Source organism: Phacochoerus africanus, chromosome 6, assembly GCF_016906955.1.
Source record: "Phacochoerus africanus isolate WHEZ1 chromosome 6, ROS_Pafr_v1, whole genome shotgun sequence".
Lineage (NCBI taxonomy): Eukaryota > Metazoa > Chordata > Mammalia > Artiodactyla > Suidae > Phacochoerus > Phacochoerus africanus.
In genome coordinates, this window is record NC_062549.1 from 40352987 (window position 1) to 40374297 (window position 21311).

General features: G+C 53.1%; 1 protein-coding gene across 1 annotated transcript; it reads left to right on the plus strand.

Annotated features, from left to right (window-relative positions):
• Nucleotides 1-971: 971 nt before the first annotated feature.
• On the plus strand, nt 972-19033 carry GDF6 (growth differentiation factor 6). Its single transcript, XM_047782940.1, is given in 3 exon segments — nt 972-1478; nt 15975-16093; nt 16095-19033. Coding segments are annotated over 3 exon segments (1380 nt in total). The 5' UTR covers nt 972-1054; the 3' UTR covers nt 16932-19033.
• Nucleotides 19034-21311: the final 2278 nt, after the last annotated feature.

Consider the following 21311-nt stretch of genomic DNA (forward strand, 5'->3'; position numbering starts at 1 on the left):
AGCAGGCTGGGGAAAAGAGGGATTGGAATGCAGAAGGAACTTGGGGAAGGAGGAAGAATTGAAGGCGGGAGGGAAAGAAGAGAGGGAAAATTGGGGTGCAGCGGTGGCGGGGGCCAGGTCGCGAGAGGGAAGTGGACCCCGGGAATAGATGGAGGAGAAAAGAATCGGCTAAAGCCAGCGTCAGAAGAGGTTGGGGACTGCGAGAAGAGGGGCTGGGGCCTGCAGGAGAGCGCTGCAGCTTTTAGCATCCATCCTGACTCTAAAGACTCCTGGCCTTTGCCTGACCTCGAGGGTCGGGAACAGACGCCCTGTCTTTGCGGAGAGCGGTACCCCACGGAGAGAATGAGGCTGTTCTGGGCTGGGCCCTACGCCCGGCGCGCGGCGAGGCTTCTCTGGCCCAGGGGTGGCCCCTGAGAGGAGCGATCGACTGGCCTGGAGGTTGGGGCCGAGAAGGAAGGTACCACCGCCCGGAGCCCTGGAGCAGTCGGCTGCCGAGGCGCCTGCTCCGAACTGTCTCTGGGGGGCGCCGCCGCAGCTTCCCTCCTCCGGGGCCTCAAGCTCCAGGGAAAGTGGAGGCGCCTGGCAAGAACCGAGAGCCGGCGCTGCGCTGCGGGGAGACCAAGCTTCGAACAGAGCTGGGGAGCTCTGGCGCTGCGGATGCCCCTGGCTTCCTCGTCGCTGGGCGGCCTCGCCCGCCTGCCCCTGCCCAGCGCTCCAGGCCCGCTTGGCGCGCACCGCCTGGCAACCCCGCGCGCGTCCCGCGGGGGCGCTACGTCCCCCTGCCACCACGGCGCACTACGGCCCCTCTCCCCCACACCTCCGGCCCGCACCGCCCGGCCTCTCCTCCCACCCTCCGCTCCCCACCCCTCCCGCCCCTCCCCTCCCGGCGAGGGGCGGGAGGGGGCGTGGCAGGGCTGGGGTTTGTGTGGCTGGGACCCGGCTCCTCGCACTCCGAGTCCGCCCGAGGAGCCGGGCCCCGGCCGCTGTCCAGCCGCTCCGTGCCCCTCGCGCCCGCTGCCTACGCCTCTCGGGGAGACGCTGCCACTCGCTCGCCATGGATACCCCCAGGGTCCTGCTCTCGGCCGTCTTCCTCATCAGTTTCCTGTGGGATTTGCCCGGTTTCCAGCAAGCTTCCATCTCATCCTCCTCGTCGTCCGCCGAGCTGGACTCCGCCAAGGGAATGCGAAGCCGCAAGGAAGGGAAGATGCCGCGGGCGCCGCGAGAGAGTGCCACGGCCCAGGCGCCCCCGGAGCGCCAGGAGCCACAGCCGAGGCCACAGGAGGAGCCCCGGCGGCGGCCGCCACAGCAGCCAGAGACTCAAGAGCCTCCCGGCAGGGGCCCGCGCGTGGTGCCCCACGAGTACATGCTGTCAATCTACAGGACTTACTCCATCGCCGAGAAGCTGGGCATCAATGCCAGCTTTTTCCAGTCTTCCAAGTCGGCTAATACGATCACTAGCTTTGTAGACAGGGGACTAGGTAAGTGGCAAAGAAGACGCCCGATACCCTTCTCCCTGGAGCTTCAGCTAAGGCGCAGCTCCGGCTCTAGCTGGCGGCTGCAATTGTGAATTCCCTTCCCGCTCTGGACACCTCCCCCTTTCTTTTCCTAAATTGTTTTTTCTCAAGCCCAAGTAAGTTTCCGGATGCGGCTGCTGATTTTATTCCACTGTGCAATTCTTTCTGCCTGGTTTTCTTTCCCTTCCTTTTCCTCTCCCTTCCTTCTTTCTTCCTCTTGCCTTTTGCAGAAAGCAGCGTGGGGGCCGCTCGACTGGTGGCTGGTGGAGGAAGCGTGGAGGGCGGGAGGTGGCGGACAAATGCCTGGGGCTGGAGAAGGGTCGCGGCGGGCACTGACGGAACCCGTGGAAAGGGGTCGCGTGTTGTACAGGATGCGCGGTCCAAGGCCAGCGCTGCCGTGGAGGACCGGGCGGCCCTGAGGCCTGAGTGAGCCTTTGGAAGCCCCGAGCTCCCGTCCGCTCCGGGAAAAGCGTGCAGAAGCGCGTTCCGCGGTCAGAGGAGCGAGTCTGCGAGAGGCGTCTGGCAGTGCCCGGGCCCAGCCACTTGCTGCACGGGTTCCCGGCTCACCCCCGCGCTGAGTGTAGCGATGGTCAGCAGCCGGGTAGGAGCCCCGTGCCCTCGGGCTTTTTTGCTCCTGCAGCGCGCTCTCTGCCACACCCGGACCGCAACCGAGTCATTTCTGCCGTGGTCGCGGGAGGACCTGGCAGAGCGGGCCGAGAGGCAGAGGCAGGTGAACTAAATGTGGGTGTTTGTTGGTACTTGATCTACATGGGTGCCTGGGTGTGCTTGTGCACCTTTCTCAGCCAGGCAGCTCTCCTCTCTCTGCGCTTCTACCAGGGGCCTCGTCTTTGGTCCCCTCTGCAGGCCCAGGTGCATATGTGGGTGTCTGCGGAAACCCCTGCGCCCTCTCTTTGCCACCCGCGTGGACCTGCAGCTTGGCAACTGCCTTCGAGAGAACCTCGCGCTCCGGAATTTGGGGAGGGATCCGTAGGCGCCCAGAACTCAGCTCCTAAAGAGAAGAGACAATAACGTGGAAGGAATCTGGAAAGGAAGGGAGAGACTGCAAAGGAAGGGCAAAGGGGAGGTGGGTGAGGAGAAGAAAGGAAGGAGGAGATAAGAGGTTTAGGCATCTGTCCACTCGGCCACCCTGCCCGGACTTAATTCCTCGGCTTGGACCGGTTCCCCGCCTCCCACTTCCAGGTCAGTGAAAGTAGGGTCGCCCAGGAACCTACGAGCGCGGGGGTTCCTGAGAGGGCTGCTCTGCCCAGGCTGCCTTGGGGACTCGCCCGTTCTCAAAGCAGGCTAAGGGCCCCGAGCCGCGGGGCTCTGCCCAGGCTGCGGCCTCAAAGCCCCCTCCCTAGCAGCCGCCTTCCTTGGGAGCATGGGTCCTGCCCACGCTCTGTTCGCGGCTGCAGCTGGAGGTCAGCGAGGTTCACGAGCTGCTGAAAGGTCTGGGCAGCAAATTAACGCCAAGTATTTTATGGTGATTTTAGGACTACTAAAGTCACCTTGGCAAATACAAGTGGCTTCTCCGCAGCGCTGCATCTGGGTCCTGGCCTTCCTGCTGCCAGCACAGCGCGTCTTCTTCCCACCTTCTACTGCCTCTGTTTTTTCCCTCCCTCCAAATCTTCTGTTTATCGTTTGCCTTCTCTAATATCCTAGTCGAAGCCTACCCTAGATTTCCCTAGTCAAAGACTAAGGGCGCGCGGAGAAAATCCCTCTAGAGGCCATTGCCCCAGGAGAAGAAATCCCAGAGGCCGGGGGTGGCGGGCCATAGGGCGCGCATTTTCTTCTCCCCAAGGGTACTGGCCAGAACCTCCGCCCCTCCCCCAAGCAGACATCCTCTAACTCGTAATTTGCGCCCTGCGAGTGTGGCACGGGACCAAGGGACCCTCGGGGCTGCTGGGAGCCATCCACCAAAGTCTGCGGCGTTCGGGCAAGTGTGGGAGGTCTCTAGGGGTTTCAGGTCCCGCGCAGACGCGGGCTCGCTTCACCCTGGCTTGCGCAGCAGCCTCTCCCCGGGCACCACGCTGGGTGCCCCCGGGCACCGGAGGAGGCTGGGAGGAGACTGGCCGTGCGCCCAGGCTGGGGGGCCTCTGTTCCTGAGCCAAGCTCTCGAGGCTAGCGGGACCGAGATCCAGACGTCCGGCTTCCACTCCGGAACGTACTCCTCAGCTGGACGAGACAGTGTGGCCACCTGGACCGCAGCTTCAAAGGCGCGGTCTCCTCCACGCCCTCAGGTTCCCAGAAAACGCGAAGAAAGGCAGTGAGTTGACTGGGAAGGCTGTGAGGCTGGTCGCACGCCACGCGGGGGCGAAGGAGCGCGGAGGCGTAGGCTGGAGGGGGCGCGCAGAGGAGGGGGTGTGTTGCGGGCTCCAGCCCCAGCTTGATAAAGGGAAAGCCTCACTTTCCCTCTCACTGATTTTGATTTGATGTGTCACCGGCGGTGACCTCGGGCTGGACCTTCCGGGGCTTGCTTAGCATCGGGCCCCTGATTGGAGTGTTTCAACTCAGCGATCTAATTGAGGGTTCATGTCATAACACATCAAACGGTGTCTAGTCTCCCGTGATGGAAGGGACCCGCCAGCCGCGCATCCCCGGCTCCTGGCGAGGACTTCCGCCCCTCTCACGTGGGGACTCTTAAACCGCGCCAAACTCTCCAACATCCCCTCCCCCAACCGTGGATGGCAGGACAAGGAGGAAAGAGTGGCGGCCAACCAAGAGCTGGGCCAGCCGCGCGCTAACTTGGCGCCTTGCCTGGGGATGTTTAAATCGCCGTCGAGTGTGGCAAGGCTTGGCTTCGAGAAGCAGGGGTCCCTCAAGGGGAGGAGCAAAGAAAATGGAAGGAATCCTGAAGCTGGCTTGACTCGTGAGGCATGAACTACTTCTGTACAGTATTTGAAAAATCCTTCTGCTGGGGACCCTGGAACCCGAAAGTTTCACCTAAGGCTTGCATTTAAGAGTGGGAGGGCGGGCGGGAATAAACTGTCCAATGTGAGTGAATGAAGAGCGCTTTAGGTCTATAAAGACAGCGCTGTTCCCCGCTGCCTCGCCCCTGCCTCCACCTCCTAACTCCCATGAGGAAACCTTATTGTAAGTTTTAAACAATATGGTCCCCCATTCTGTTTGCTCTCCATACAGCGAGGGGTAATAATAATAACCAAGCTATACTGACATACTGTGCATTTACTGTGTACCAAGTACTGGGCTGAAATCTGTTTCGTGAACTATTTCACTTCATTCTAATGACAACTCCCCCGGGGAAAGTGTTATAAGGACTGTGTTACAGGTGTATTAAGGAAGAAGACAGAGAGATTAAGCAAGTTGTTCAAGGTCACGCAGTTAGTGAGAGGTGAAGCACACATCTAATTCTAGCTCCTGCATGCTTACCTTATGCCACTCACTGCATGGGTAGGGTTGAGGGTGAGGAGGTTTCTGAAAGATGTTAGCGAGAAGCAGAAGTCAAAGAAATTAACAGATTTCCCACCCTGTCTAATATTCCTCTGTCTCTCTTAAGACCCAGTTAGGGGTTGGAGTGAAACTTTGGATTCAAGGGTCTGAAACTGTGCTGTGCCTTACTTCCTCTTTGTACTCTCTGGAAAAGGCACACACTGCATTATCCCTGATTTTTAAAAACGCCTCCGCATTGTGCTTTAAAAATGATTTTGGATCCATAAAGATGAGAAAATACGTGCCAGTGTGTGTTGATGCAGTCATAGCATCAGGACAGACCAGGTTGGATACAGAGAAATTACAGTTAGCACATGATAGAACTCATTAAAAGACCACAAGTGCTGGAGGCTTGGATCCCCAACCCTGGGCCCTGGGAAAGGCAGACAATGAGAACTTCTATGAATTGAACGTGGCTGTGAGATAGAGGGGGAGGGAGAGAGAAGCAAAACTCAGACTTTAGTTTCTGTAGTGAGAAGCACCACATAATCCCTACAAGGGAAGGGAAAAAAGAAAGCCTCTTACGGATGAAGAAACCAGAATGAGTCTTATGAATATTGCCGTGAGTTCCAGATGATTTTGAAATAAGAGTACTCTTTAAAAAAAAATTTTTTTTGGTTGTTGTTGTTGGTACAATAGCACCCTCAGAGAGGAGGTAGTGGGGTCAGATAGAAACACGAAACGAGATTGGAACATCTTTGAGGAACGAGACACGTAGAAACGAACCTCAGGGGAGATTGCGGCTGATTGTAGGCTTCTAGCTTTGCCATCTAGGTCGAGATGGGGGGGGGGGTCAGAAAGGGGGTGGGGGCAGGGCAGGATGGTTGTGGGGATAGCCCGGCTGAGAGGACCTGCTAAGAGCTGCATAGTCCCTTCGGATTGAAGTTCTTTAAGTTCGGCCGGTGCGGCAAACAGCAGGTTTCTGGGTGGACGTGGGCCGCAGAGTGGTGCAATCACCGCAGCGGCGGTTTTGCCCGGGACCCTGTTGTCGTTGGCAAACGGAAAATGAAATATAAGCAGGGAAGTATTTTAATGGGGACGGAGGGAATTCACAACTGTTAATTATTTGGTGACCTTGTATTCGATTTGTTTGAGTCCCTTATAAAAACACTAATGCAGACCAGACGGCCAAGTGAGGAAGCCGGCAGAAGGTTCCAATCTAGGCTTTCTTTCCCCGGAAAGAAGGAACAGCCTTGGAAAAGGATTGCTGAAGCGCTCAAGTGCGTGCGTGTGAGGACGCGCCCGCGTGAGCACCGCGCGGGGGTTGCGTCGCCGTCCAGGGTCAGGATCCTGCTCCAAATCGGTCAACTGGCAGGTCCTGGAACAAACCTGGGGGTAAGAGAAGGAAGCCTTAATTCAGTAGTTTGTTCTGCTCTTCTGGTTGGAATGATTAAAACATTTTTTTTTAAAGGCCACAAACTAAACTCTTAGCCATTGGCTTGTTAAACAGCAGTTATTGTCACTCCCTTCCCTAAGGCCTTAAAGGCTGCCTTACAAAGGCCGCCTTAGCCAGAAGCTAAGAACACCTAGCATCTTCCGCCACGAGAGTGCAAGTAGCGCCAGAATTCTGGGGCCAGCTTCCTAGGCGGGGGAGGCTAAAGAGCTTTTTCCTGGTGCAGGAGGCTCTCGGGCTCTGGGAGTTTGCGCGCCTTAGAGCTGCTGGTGGGGGAGGGGACAAAAAACATGCTCAAACATCCTTGTCGTTTCTAAGCATTAAAAAAAAAAAAAATTACTCAAGCCAAAGCCCACGACAGGCCTTGTGAACCCCTTCCTGAGCAAACTGAATGAGGACATGAAAGCTCCCCCTTCCGACCAGAGGGGATGCGTGTCGTCTGGACCCGCGGGGAACGCAGAGCGTTGCATTGATGGAGGCCCTAGTGCAACTCTTATTTTTTTCCCCAGCTGGAGTTCTCTGGGTTCTGGCCACACACCTCCTTGAAACTGGTGACGTCTTCCTGGGGCGTGGGGAGGAGACAGGAACTGAACAGAGAGGTGGGGGATAGAAGGTATGACAGCAATAGCGCAGAACGAAAACGTCTGCTTCCTTCAAACAGTCTGTTTCCTGCAAATTTTTGCTTCGTCAAAGGATCCGGAGCAAATCAACAATAGTCCCTGGGGGCTTTGGGGCAAAGTGGAGGGCATTGGTTCGATAACTCCTCGGATATGGACTAACCCTGGTCAAACGATGCTCTCTGGACCCGGGCATGGGATTCGAGCCGAGGCAGCGAGGTCGGGCAAGCGGGAATGTGGATCCACAGCGCCATTAGGTTGCTTGGCATCTGTCACCTCCCTCAACCCCACCCCCCGCCCTTAAAACCTGGATGTTTATTTTTAAGCTCAAAGTCGGTTAAATGGTGTCTCCTGTTTACAGGAATTAAATTGGTCCTCGCCTAATGGGTTCCAGGGTTGCTGTTCTCTGCCCTCCAGGACAGTCCATTAGCGCTGCTGGGGGCCGGAAAGTTGGGTCCGCTTGGGGCGAGAGGCTGCAGGCGCTGGGAGTGGGCGGGCGGCGCTGACCAGCGTTTCTGGAGACGCGCGCGCTGCGCTGCTAGTGGCCCGGGCCCGGAGGCGGGGCACAGTTTTGGGACTCGTTAGTGGGCGTGCAGGAGGAGAGAAGGGCGGGCCTTTGGCCCAGCCTGGCGCGGGTTTGGCTGCTGGAGCCGTGCGGAAAGCAAGAGCGGGTGCAGCGCGGAGGGTTGTCTTTGGGGTTGTTCGGCGTGGGGGTGGTTTACTTGCCCCCCTTTCCCGACTAAATAAAGCAGGAACCAAAGAGAATCCAAGCGCCTGGTTTGCAAATCTGGCTTCCAGGAGAGTTGGTCCAGTCCCCATCCCACTTCCCAGCTGACTGCCACTCCCACGCCCCGTGGGGAGGGAAATGGAACGATGCTAGACTGTGGCCCTAGCTTCTGCCGCGACTCTCTGTTTGGTAGCGCGTTATCTGGGGAGTCAGCCCGAGATAAACACAGTGGAGCTGAGTTGCGGCGATCTCTTCCTCAGAAGCTACCCTTGCCTAGCACTTTAAAGAACGCATCGCTGAGGTGTCTCCTGTACAGAACCCCGGCGCGCTGAGTGTCCAACATCCTGCCCATGACAACACGCCAGTGTGAGCCCAGGTCTCCATTCGGAAGCTCAGAACTGGTCTGGGAAGGGAGACAACATAAAATGGGAACCACCGTTTCTTCTGTTTTCATCTCCATGATCTCAAGTCAAAAAGCCTCGGTCCTGTTCCAGACCCCAGAGCGGTTTCATGGCCTCTACACCCAATCTCTCAGGGCCTGTGATGCTCCCGGGCTCCCAGGTGACCCCACAGAGCTGAGAATGAAGGCGCACAGCCTGCCTGGTTACAGCGGAGAGATGGGGAGAGAAGATCCAGCGTGAGGGGAATATACTGAGCTTCACTTTGATTTACATCTGCAGGGCTGTCAAATTAAGATTTGAGCCACTGTGGTTGCAAGCCCAGGGTGGGAAGGGGTGGGGGGGTGAAAAGAGTGATTCGGTGAAGTGTTTTTGAGCTGAGCTTTGCATCTCTGGCTCTTGGGCTTCTCTCTGCTCAGCCACGGAGAGAGTTTGCTTCAAAGTTCATGGAAACAACTTTATAAATGAATCCATTTCATCCTCGAGAGACAAAACCAGTCTCTTTGAAACTCCTTCAGATTCCTGCTAGAGGTACTAGCACCCAGTGCTTAGGGGAGATCGCTGGTCCCAATATGCCAGAAGCCACCGTTACTATCATTGAAGGCTGTGCCTAGGCTACCCGGGTGCCATGAGGTTATTCCCTGGCTGGGTTCCCCCTCTGTTCCCCTCCCAGCCTCACTGGTTTGCTGCTCTCAGAGCCAGAGCTTGCTGAGGGGACACTGTGGTTTCTCTGTGGGATCCAGGCAGGCCACCAGACTGGATTAATCCTGTGTGGTTCACAAGGCCCAGGCTTGATGATGTGCGAGGAGGGTGCGCATGTGCAAGTCTCGGAAAGAGGGTAGCAGAGTCCTCCATGGTGGATTCCCCTTGGGCCTCTCTGGTCTTCCAAAGGAGGAAAGGAGCTGAGAAGTGCAGGCAGGCTATTGGGGAAAACACTGGGGAAGCCAAGAGACCTAGAGGAAAGCAGGGCAGGTGCGTGCGTGGGGAGGAGGCACCTGCCCAGGGGCCCTTCTGGGGGACTTTTCAGAGGCCACACCCAAGGGTTTACAGCTCAAAGGCCATTGCTACAGCCCCTCTCTCTTCCATCCTGCCAGATGAGGAAGATAGGGAACATCGCTCTTGCACCCAAGATTGACAGTTCGTGCCCCATGAGGGACACATCAGGGGAAGTGGGAGGGATGAGGCAAGGAGACCAGCCTTTATTTAGGCCTCTCCGGGCTGAATATGCTGGGCCAGGGAGCCAAAGGGGTTGTGTACCAGCTGACCCAGGAGGAGATCCCCTGCAAAAAGGGCCGATCCTTGATGAGGTTCTAGCTACAAATCATCTGTTCACCTGGCATTGTAGGAGGGACCATAGTGGTGGATAAAGCCTGGGGAATTGAGAAGGATGAAGGTGATGAGGTAAGGCTGAAACCCCTGCGGGCCTTACCCTTTGCTGGAAGCCCTTGCTTCCCTTTTGACCCCTCTGCCCAGCACCTTTCCTTCACTCCTGGAAACCCTGTGGAGAGACCTGGTCAGCGTCTCCTCAAAGAAGAAGGACAGGTGTATCTTCCCCCTACCTGGCCCCCTACATGGCCTGATAGTTACTGTATTATCGGCTGCATTCATTGGGTGCTTCTGTCAGTCCAGCAGGGCCTGCTCTGGTTGTCTTTTACAATGTCTCTGCAAAGTGAGGTGGTGGGGTCATTATCCCATTTTACAGATGAAGCATATGAGGTCAGGAGAGATTACGTGGCCCAGTCCATCCAAGGTCACCCAACCAATTATAGGTCAGGATTCACATCTATGTCTCTCAGGCTCCGGAGTCCCATGCCCATTCCGTGTTGTTACTAACATTTGCACACCCCTTCAGATGCCTTTCCTACTCCATTTGCCTCCCCTTCCTTGGTGACTGCAAGCTGGCGTTATTATTCTCATTTTGCAGATGAGAAAATTAAGTTTCCTTGTCAATTCTCCTTCAGAAGTCCAATTATTGGCATCCCTTCAGTTCTGCTGATTAGGAATGATTGACACTTGGAGATTAGGAATTGCTGCCCTCCCTGCAGCCATGGCAGCATGAAAGAGCTGGAGCTTTCTCAGCATTTCTCCCAGACACAGAGATCAAGGGCTGGGACGTCCAGGGTGGTGGCACAGATACTGGAGCCAGACTGTCCATCTTGGACAAGATACACTTGAGCTGTGTTTTAGTTTTCTGATCCATAGCATAATAATGATATCTTTTCTTTTTTCCATAGGTCGTTTTGAAGCTTAAATGGGTTATTGTAAGCTAAGAATTTAGATCATGCCCAGCAAATAGTAAGTGGTACACCACTGTAGGCTATTATGGTTGTGCTGGATTTGAGGAGGAGCCCTCCCCGCCTTTTCCCCTGCCCCAGGGTGAATTGTGTGGGCTGCATCCTGAACCTGGGCCTCAGTGGGGATGCTTAAGGCCAGCAGTTTGCCAGGCTGGGATCTCAATGAAGGTGGGCCTCAGAACAGGAGTACAGGAGATTACTGTCCCAAGAGAGAGTACTAGCTGGAGCACAAATTACTCAGAGACTCTCATACCCTAGCGGTGGGGAGGGCTAGTGGTTCATTTTTACTCACCGGTACACCTGACGAACTTTTGAACTTTGGCCCCTCAGGGCACCCTAAGGGCCGAGGGACCTAGGAAGAAGTGACTCCAAAGCCAGCTCTGAAACTCCCTGCTGAGGTCTTCTTCTATTAAAGGAAAAAAGGAAATCCTGGCGGAACCCAGCTCACTTCTCGTCTAGGGCCTCGGTGATGGACCTGTGTCCCACGTCCTCCCGCCCTCTTCGCTCCACGGTCCAATCAGAACCCCGGAAGGGGGCGTGGCCTCATGCTGGAGGGGCTCGGTTGGAATAAAGACCCTCAGGTCTGGTCGCTTCTAAGATGCAAGACATTGGACAAGTGAAGACATCTCATAGAGCCCGCTACCCTCATCTATAAATGAGTGTAACAGTCGGACGGGCCTCGGACGCTCTCCGTGAGGACTCACGGACAGAGGCCACCAAAATCCTCAGCTCTTGCCCGGCACAAAGGCGCGTTCACTGTTGCTTTTGGGGGTCGGGGGAAAAGCTGAGCTGCAAAGACGTCTGGAGTTTTCTTTGTGAAGACGGGTGATTTTACCCTCCTCCATCCCCACCTAAGACAGAGGGGGTGGGAGAGCCCACTGTCATCTCAGCTTTCTGAGCCGAAACGGGTCGCTGGAAGACATGCGGCAGGGAGCGTGGCGGAGCGGCGGGTGGAGGCCGGTGGGGCCCAGCCAGATGCCTGCCAGTGGCCGCCCAGGTCATGACGAGTTCAGGGGACGCGAGCGAGACGTGCGTTGGGCAGCGTCGGGGAGCCTGGGGTCCAAGGCGCGAAGGGCCCTGGGGGGCGGGCGAGGTGGAGCCGCGGGGGCGCCCCCGGGGCAGGCGAGTGACATTCCATCCAACCAGGACTCTCAAGAGGGACCTCGGGCTGCGTACACATCACAGACGTCTTGGAGAAAACGCAGTGCGGGCCTTTTCCGCCGCAAACCGCACGACATTTTAGGGTTTTCAGGAGATGTCTGCAAGGTGTCGCGGGAGAGCTGTCTCCAGCCTGCGGTGGGCGGTGGGCGGCGGAGACTTGGCTCCCGCCGCTGCGCGCGCCTCCCTTTTCGCAGCCTTCGTGGGGCGCGCGTGGTTCCCGGTGAATGGACTTTGGCGCCGCTGGCATCCTTCTCTTTTACGATCTGGCGTTTGCTTCTTAGCTTCCTTCAGCCACGTACTGTGACCTTAAACTGAAGGCTTTATATTTTCAAGCCAGTTTCCTCATTTAAAATGGGTAGGCTATCCCTACTCCGCAGTGATTAGTTCTTATTCTCTTACTGACTTTCCTTTTTATTTTTAATATTTTAAATCAATTCCACACCAAATGTACGTGTTTGAGGTGCTCCCAACTTTTTAGCAACTTGCTCTTAAACTCAAAAGAAGGGCAGACCCATTTATGAGGAACTTTCTTCAAATATGCAGGTGGTTTATTCCTTTTTCTTCTCCCCTCCTTCGTCTGCCCACCCACCAGAGTAAGCTGAACGCGCAAATGCAGCGATGATAACTTGAAAGGTCTATACGCCTAATACTCAGCAAATGCTGAATTGACTGGGTATAAGCCAAGCTGTAACAGACCAGGTTGATACAATTAAAAAGCAAACATAGATAGCTTCCATCATTTATTACTGCTCAATTTCAATTTAAGGGCTTGAAGCATAGGATTCACTTCCAGGATACTGGAAAGTGCCACCAACAGATTTGGGAATGAAAAGCACGTATTTCTAGGCAGGGGGATGGGAGAGAGGATTATATGATGACATGGACCTTCCTTTATACAGGACCTAATGGGAGAGGAGGCTTATGGGAAGAGGGCCAGGCCATGTGATGCCAGGTCAGCAGGCAAAGTGTCTGCAGGGTCACAGTGGATGGTGGTGTATACACTTCCCCCGTCGGATCTCTCCTCGGGGCTGTTTCTGTGATGCATGCCTCCAGAGCAGGTCCAGACAGGTGGAGAATGTGGTCTGTAGGGGAATTGTGCAGAGCAGCCACCCCCATGGGTTAGAGGTTCTGGAGACCCAGTGGGAATACCTGTGGCTGAAAGAGTAAAAAAAAAAAAAAAATTAGGGTGAGGTGGAGGCAGGAAGGTGCAGGGAACAATAGGGACTTGGTTCTGGTGAGTCCTGCCTTAGGTTCAGTCCTGGGCCCTGTGCTTTGGAGAGCACTGTTTTGTCCCACCTCCCTTGGCGCCCTCCCCATATGGTGGGGAATCTGCAGAACAAGGGGACATGCTCATCTAAATTCATGGTTCCTAAAGTGGGGTCCCCAACCAGCAGAATCAGCATCACTGGGGAACTTAGGAGAAATGCAGATTCTGGGATCCCACTGTAAACCTCTGGGGCCCAAGAGAATTTGCATTTTTAACAAGTTCCTGCATGATGCTGATGGTGTAGATTTAGGGACCACTGCAGTGGCTTTGTGAGTTGCTACTCTACTCTGGCACCTGAGCCACGGAGTGCTTGTCCAAATAACCCTGAGCCCATTTCCAGAGCCTGGGCAGCTTCTTCTTTGGGTCTGTCCTCCTAAGGGTGCATCACATCACCTTTTTGTGCACCTATAGCCTGGGAAGCTCGGACCTGTGGGCAAGGGTGTCCACATCCATGCAGGTGAGGCCCTTTGAACTGTGGGATGAAGCTGGTATGGGACAAAAAGGGAGCAGGATACAGGCTGAATGAAGCCCTTGCTTGCACTCATTCCCTGAGCCCTGGAAAGAGCAAGATCCAGGGTGATCTTGCTAGAAAAATCAGAAATCCCAGGACTGCAGAACGAATAGAGCCCTCTTTACACAGATGCTGTCTTCTGTTTTGACCGCTCTAGAGGACTAGAGAAATGTGACTCAGCTGCGTAGACTAACCATTTATTAGCCCACGTTTAAAAAAGAATGTAAACAAAAGCAGGCTGATTTTTCCATGCTGCGTGAGGAGAGATAAATCAATCTTACACCTGCCTAATGCTCTCCAGCCAGTGACAAACCATCCCAAGAGTTCTGTAAGCAGAAATGGAAATGATTTCCTAAAGGAGCCCGGATTTTATTCCCAGCAGGTCCTGAATATACTATTTGGACCATATCCTCCACCCCTTATACTCTGGCCACTTCTGGTTGCTCTAGGACCTGGAAACTAACAGAGGGGCAATAGGACAATGAGGCTTATGGGTTGAATGCTCCAACTCTGGAATGAAACAGACCTAGGTTTGGGTCTCAAGACCCCCATTTTCTAGGTGTCAGACTTTGGTAATTAGTTTCTCCAAGCCTTGGTTTTCCCATCTGTAAAATGGGAAGAATTTTACACCTATCTTGTAGAACTGATCTGTGATCGAAGATAAAGAAGAAAACATTTAGCTGGTGCAACAAGTGCCTTAGGTTGGTCCCTCTCATCACATCCTTACTTTGTGGAGAGAGAAATATGAGAGCCAGGAAAATGAAGCCTAAGGCAATGGGTCCAGAGATCTGGGTGGTGGCCCAAATGATGTCAGACACGGGTTTCTTTAAAGGAGGAGAAGAAAGTGTGCTGAATTCCCACAGATTTTAACATGACCCTGGTCGGTTTGAAGGTCTTGGTTTCCATAAATCAACTGCCTCCAGCAGCTTTTCCCTTTTCACCTTTCTAACCCTTCCCACAGCTCCATCTCAGGTTGGGACTTGTGCATTAGAGGGAGGCAGCCGGCCCTGCGGTCAGCCCAGTGTGGGGACTGGATGTGGCCGAGGCTCCAGAGCCAGTGCCCTGGGGCCACATCTGGACAGGCAGTGAGGGTCGGACCCGGGACCCGGTGACACTTTTACTATCGAAATCCACCCAAACTTTACTAGCTTCTGGGGAAAGCTAGGGGCTTTGGGGATTTTTGTATTTGCTGGGTTGTAAATATTTTATGAGAAGGCAGCCCAGGAAAATCTGGTTAGCTTTCCGCCTTGCACACTGAACTGCGATTGGCTTCATGCACACATGTGTCAAAAAAGGAGTCCAGTTTTGCCTGAGTCCCCAAGAATTCGCCTTGGATTTTAGAAGCCAGTTATCATCCCTCCCCCTTATATGCCCCCATTTTTTTCTCACTTGTAGCCAAAAATTTTATCTTCAGGATTAGCTGCAATCTTAGATTTCAGATTAGGTGGGTGGGGGAGGGAGAATGTGACTGCACATGTCTGTGTCTGTGGATGAGGTTTTCTCCTTACTCATGTATTTATTTCTCATTGGCTGCAGGATCTTCTTAGTGGATAGGTGCCTGGTTTTTGTGTTGCTTCATTTGCTCCTCTGCAGACTTTGGAGAGCCTCACGTTGCTCTTTTTGTTTGTTGCGGTGATGAGTTTTTAAAAGAAAGAAAGAAAGCATGTTGCAGCTCCTTATTTTGTCGTTTTTGTACTGGGCCTAAGTGCTTCAGCAAAACTATTTGCTGGGCAGCGTCTTCCCCTAGACCTGTGGGTCTCAACTAGGGCTGCAAGTTTACAACGTCTTGGAGCTTAAAAAAAAAGTTATCAACCCCCAACAAAACCCTAAGACCTGGAGCCTGTCCTCAGATATTGATTCAATTGGCTGAAGCATGTCCTGGCTGCTGGTAATTTTAAAATTCTCTAGATGGTTATAAAGGGCAGTCAGACTGATAAGGTCTGTTCTAGAAGTTTCCCACTTACTGATCAGCGCGTATCCTAGGTCAGGCACGCCTGTAGGCGTAGCGGTGAGTAAGATGGACAGGACCGGGTCTGAGCGCCTAAGGGCCGACGGAGGGGGGCGGGGTGTTGCTGGGAGAGACAGACCACTACCGACCGAGACAAATACAAACGAGGTCATTGCAGATAGTGCTAAGTGCTGGGAAGATAATAAACCAGGGTCTTGGCGATAGTGACCGAGGGAGGCTACTTTAGATCAGGGTGGTCGAGGATGGCCTTTCGGAGGAGGTGACATTTGAATCTAGTCGTGAATGATGAGAAGAAGCCAGCGGAGAGGAGATCTGGGGGAAGCGTGGCCGGGACTGCGACCACAAAAAGACACATTAGTGGTTGCGCAGGCTGCTGGGGGGGAAAAACCTGGTGGCCACTACCGCGGCCGCGTCTCCAGCAGCTACCGACTTCCGCCTCGGGAGTCCGGCACCGATGGGGAGGAGGGGGCCGTCCTGGTGCCCCCCCCCCCCCCGCTCCCTCGCTGCGCATAGGCCTTCTGGGAGCAAGGGTGGTCAGCCCCGGGCTGCGGAGCGGGACCCTACCGGCCTGCCCAGCTCCCTCCCCGCCCTTTTCCTCCTAGGGGCGGCCGCAGAGCACCGGGCTGATCTCCCTCTTAAGTGAAACTGACTGTAATTATTTTTTATCTCGCAGACGATCTCTCGCACACTCCTCTCCGGAGACAGAAGTATTTGTTTGATGTGTCCACGCTCTCAGACAAAGAAGAGCTGGTGGGCGCGGAATTGCGGCTCTTTCGCCAGGCGCCCGCTGCGCCCGGGGGGGCCGCCGGCCGGGCCTCTGCACGTGCAGCTCTTCCCCTGCCTGTCGCCCCTGCTGCTGGACGCGCGGACCCTGGACCCGCAGGGGGCGCCCCGGGCCGGCTGGGAAGTCTTCGACGTGTGGCAGGGCCTGCGCCACCAGCCCCGGAAGCAGCTGTGCTTGGAGCTGCGGGCCGCGTGGGGCGAGCCGGGAGCCGGGGAGGCCGAGGCGCGCGTGCCGGGGCCCCAGCAGCCGCCGTCCCCGGACCTGCGGAGTCTGGGCTTCGGCCGGAGGGTGCGGACCCCCCAGGAGCGCGCCCTGCTTGTCGTGTTCACCAGATCCCAGCGCAAGAACCTGTTCGCGGAGATGCGCGAACAGCTGGGCTCGGCCGAGGTTGCGGGCCCGGGCGCCGAGGGGTCGTGGCCGCCGCCGTCGGGTACCCCGGACGCCGGGCCTTGGCTGCCCTCGCCCGGCCGGCGGCGGCGGCGCACGGCCTTCGCCAGCCGCCACGGCAAGCGGCACGGCAAGAAGTCGAGGCTGCGCTGCAGCAAGAAGCCCCTGCACGTGAACTTCAAGGAACTGGGCTGGGACGACTGGATTATCGCGCCCCTGGAGTACGAGGCCTACCACTGCGAGGGCGTGTGCGACTTCCCGCTGCGCTCGCACCTGGAGCCCACCAACCATGCCATCATCCAGACGCTGATGAACTCCATGGACCCCGGCTCCACACCGCCCAGCTGCTGCGTGCCCACCAAATTGACTCCCATCAGTATCCTGTACATCGACGCGGGCAATAACGTGGTCTACAAGCAGTACGAGGACATGGTGGTGGAGTCCTGCGGCTGCAGGTAGCGGCGCCTTCCCTGCCGCCTGGGCCCGGGACCGCAGGGGAGGCCTGACTGCAGAGAGGCGGAGGAGGAGCTGGCCTTGGACGAGGCAGGGAGAGGGGATCAGCCTGGACTTTTCAGCCGGGTGGGAGACGAGGGCGTTCCGCCCTCCCAGAGCCTTCCACCTGCCAGCCCAGAGGGAGAGACGGATTTTTCACACCTTGCCTGGAAAAACAAGCCAAGGAGGATTTCTTTTAGTTTTTGTCTCTGTTATTGTGGCTATGGATCTCCTTGTGTGCCCCCACAGGTTTTGACGGGAGATGGGGGCAGGGGAGACACATACACGTTTCTCAATTGTTCCGCGGATTGAAAAAAAAAAAAAAATCATGGTTTAAGAAGGGAAACTGAGGGAGGAAGAATCACCTTTGACCACAGCTGGGTCTGATTGTGTAAAGAAGCTGGGGTCTTTCCGGCCAGGTCCTAGCCCGCTCCTTGCGACCTCTCCAGCAGAAAGTGTTAAGGTAGAGGAAGAGCAAGCCCGGGAGGGTGGGCCCGAGCAAACCTTTATCGCTGGATGGTAGACCCAGCTCTGCCCTGGCCTCTGCCTGAAGAGGGAAGCGGCAACCTGCATCTCACTCCAGGGGGCTCAGGTCACTGCCTTCACTATTGCTTTTTCTGGGGGAAAGGGGAGCTGGTATGGATGGAATGACAAGAATGAGTCCAAATGGAACCCCCTGAAGGATAATGAGAAACCACAAGGCTGGCCTCCACGGGCTGACAAAGAGGTGCCTTAACCCAGGCTAGAGGTAACCCGTGGAAAGGCCCTTCTTTTTCTCATTGATTTCTTGGAATGGAATTTGCCAAAATTCAGATATCCCCCTTAAAGTGGAAGATGATTTCCCACCTAAACAAAAAATGGGTAGGGGTGGGGAACTATAGAACTAAGGTGAGAGGTGCAGAGAATGGGAAAGTGAGCCAAGAAAAGGAAGGGTGAGGTCAGGAGGGGAGGGACCCCCTCCCCCCTTCACCCTCCCCCTCCTCCCTCCCCCAAGGATGGGGATTGAGGTGCAGGCCAGGAGCAGGGAGGAGAGGGATTAAAGGAGACCCAAGTACTTGTCTCCGAAGTTTCTTTAAAATCTCTGTACCCTCCCCTCTCGCTGACATTCCTGAAAGATTACCAGCCAGCAATAGCCCAGGGCTCCCCCCAAAGAATTGCTTCAGATTGTAATTACCAGTTAGGCAATGTTTTTAAAACAGTAATGAGAAACTGAAAAGAGCAAAGTGTTACATTGAGCTTGGGGTGGGAGATGGGGACTGGGTGTCGGGGAAGGAGGCAGGGATGGAATTCATCTTCCGGAAGCAGGAGAGAGCACAGCCTAAGTTAGATACCCATCCCCAGACTGAGGTGAGAACAGGACTTTTCCCCCAGCCGGCACCAGTATTATTTTCAAACGTGGCCCATAAGTAGGCCCTTTGAAGAGTTAGCTTCCTTCTCATCGCTGACCATGAAATGGTTTAAACATGGGAACCAGTACCAACCATTACAAAAACGTTTTGTTTTTCCTAAGTGGTTTTGCTCTCTCTTGATCTAAACCGGTTGCTTGTTTGGTTCGGAGAACTACAAACTGTCCACGAAAGGGTGAGAATGATAATAAATGCTAATATAAAATGCTAAGTAAAATGAAAAAAGACTTGGCCAGGAAAAATAATTTAAAATGCACATTTGCTTTGGATGCACTGTTGTTCTGTTAAGGCTGTATATATTTGTTTATTTAAGGTGACTGAAAGTGCAAAGAAGAAATGGACACCATGCAATTCATCTTAATGTACAAAACGTTATATGCACTCAAATGTTATAATTTCTAATATTTTTAAAGTTTATATTCGAGTTGTACAAAGTTAAGCATTAATCAGATATTTCATTCTTTCATAATGTTATCATTTTCTTAAATATTATTACAAAACTTTAAGTCTGTCTAATGGAGAGTTTTTTTTTTTTTAAAAAACTGTCTACCTCACTATAATACAAGCATTTACAACCTCAAATTACCAGAGGTCAATTAATATTCAAAACATTTTTTACAGCACACTTTTCCTGGATGATACTCGATCAAAGACTGTACTATTAAACTCATTTTTCCCCTTAATATATCAGCCTGGTTTATATGGATCTATTTAGAAAAATCGTTTTCTCAAGGAATTCCTGGCAGTGGTATTTTGGTCCAGCATGGGATTAAATTTCTGAAAAGGCACTGATGATTATTTTGAAATCCATCATTCCGAGCACTGCAGTTTTTCTTTACAACTCTTCTATAACTCTCCTTTTTTTCATGAAATTTTCATTCACCAGATTAAAGGCAAATCCTTGTCAACTATTAGAACAGTGTTTATAAGCCTGTAACTCATTCCAGCATCCCAAGAGCCCAAGTAGGAACTGGATTATTTCTTCGTTTCTTTAATGGTGAAAAAATTTGTAAGTTACCTAGACCAGCCAAGATGTCCATAATTACCACTGACTTTTTGGCAGAGTGGGAGCAGAACATAGGAAATGCTGTTTTATTTGTTCACTTGCTACAAGTGGCGGATGCCTGTGTACCCGTGTCAGTCTGAGTTCTGACTGTACTTCAGGCCTAATGCTCTCATGCTTTATCTCACTCACATCCCTTACAAACTCCTTGAAGCAGGTATTATTGTAAAAACATAAAGGTATTATGACAGATGAGGAAACTGAGGTTGGGTGAGCTTAAGTAATCTACCAGTGGCAGTTACTATTTAAACCTACTTCTTTCAGACTCTAGAGCCTGAGGAATTAACCGCTATACAATTCTGCTCTGAGATAGCTACTTGCTGGAACTGGTCCCTAAATGCCAGTGTGGGGAATTTGCACTTCGCCACCATTATTGGGTGTGGTCAGCTGGAGGAAGAGCTGTTGCTACAGGGGCCACCAGCATTGCCTGCGGTTTTGGAATATGTGAGTTAGGACCGCTGGGGTAAGGAAGCTGAAAAATGAGTCTGGATTGCAAAGCTCGGAGGGTTCTCAGTTTAGGGCTTGCTTCTTCAGCAACGGCATTGCTGGGCTTCTGTAGCTTCTCTGCAGTTTTCTGGAGCTGCCTTGAGTGTGGTTTTTGTAAGTTTTGGTTATCAAAGTAATGGTCAATTTGCAGATAGGTTATATTTCAATAGACTGTGGTAGTGGGCTGTTTAGAACTGAGAAACATTTGCCTTTGGAAACAATTGTTCCTTTGAGTTTCCAGGTCATTTTGCAAAAGCTTTATTTACCCCAATGGAACTTTGCTATTTGGGCCAAAAAAGAGCTCTTTTCTCTTTCTTGGGTGGAGGATCTTTTTGAGATAGTTGAAAATTCTTTACATTTTCCCACCGCTTTTTCTATGCCCCACACTCAATTCCCTCAACCTCCCAATTACCCTGAGTACTCCCAACTCTGCCCTTAATACACCCCCAATCCAGAGATTTCCCTTTTCTGCACCCGTATTTCCACCCCCAAAGTTACTTTGCTCTCTTCTCTCCATCAGAAAGTGTAGTCCTTAACTCAGATGTCAGAAGAAACACAATCTGATTGAGTAACATGAAGATGTAAATATCTCCTATCTCTTTCTCCTTGGAGACATTTTCAGTTTAAGAAGAAAACACCTTGCTAGACTCAGATTTCTTGTGAGTGCCGTGAAAGTCAATATAGGGGATTCAGCGCTCACATGACCCACAGTTTTGTGTTGTATGTGAGGTAGGAACTAACAATACAAGGATGAATGGAGACACTTATCAGTGTGAATTTTTTAGTGTCCACTGGGGGACATTTTGTGCAATAAAGAGACTATTTTATAGCTAACTTGTGTAAAAATTAATATCCAATGTAAAGCAAAGCACTTAAAACTTAGTTCTTCTTCTAAAGCTCATTAAGTGTAATGAATGTAGGCCCCACAAAGATTTTTTCTCCCTTGTCTTTTTTTTTTTTTTTTGGCTATTTTAGGGCCACACCCTGGGCATATGGAGGTTCCCAGGCCTACATCAGAGCTACAGCAATTCGGGATCCGACCCGTGTCTGAGACCTACACCACAGCTCCTGGAAATGCTGGATCCTTAACCCACCGAGTGGTGAGGCCAGGGATCAAACCTGCTCCTCATGTATGGTAGTCGGGTTCGTTAACCACTGAGCCACAATGGGAACTCCTGCCCTTGTCTTGTTTATTGCTATATTTCTTAGCATCTAGACTGGTGCCCAACACATGGCATACACAATAAATATGTTGAATGAATGTTTAAAAATCCTATTTTACTTGTAAATGTCATAATTTTAACAAGCATTTGCAACAGAGCCTTTGATTTCTGTCTATTCAACTTGAGTTGAGTGGACCACCCTCCCTTAATCAATCAATTCTGGTTATGG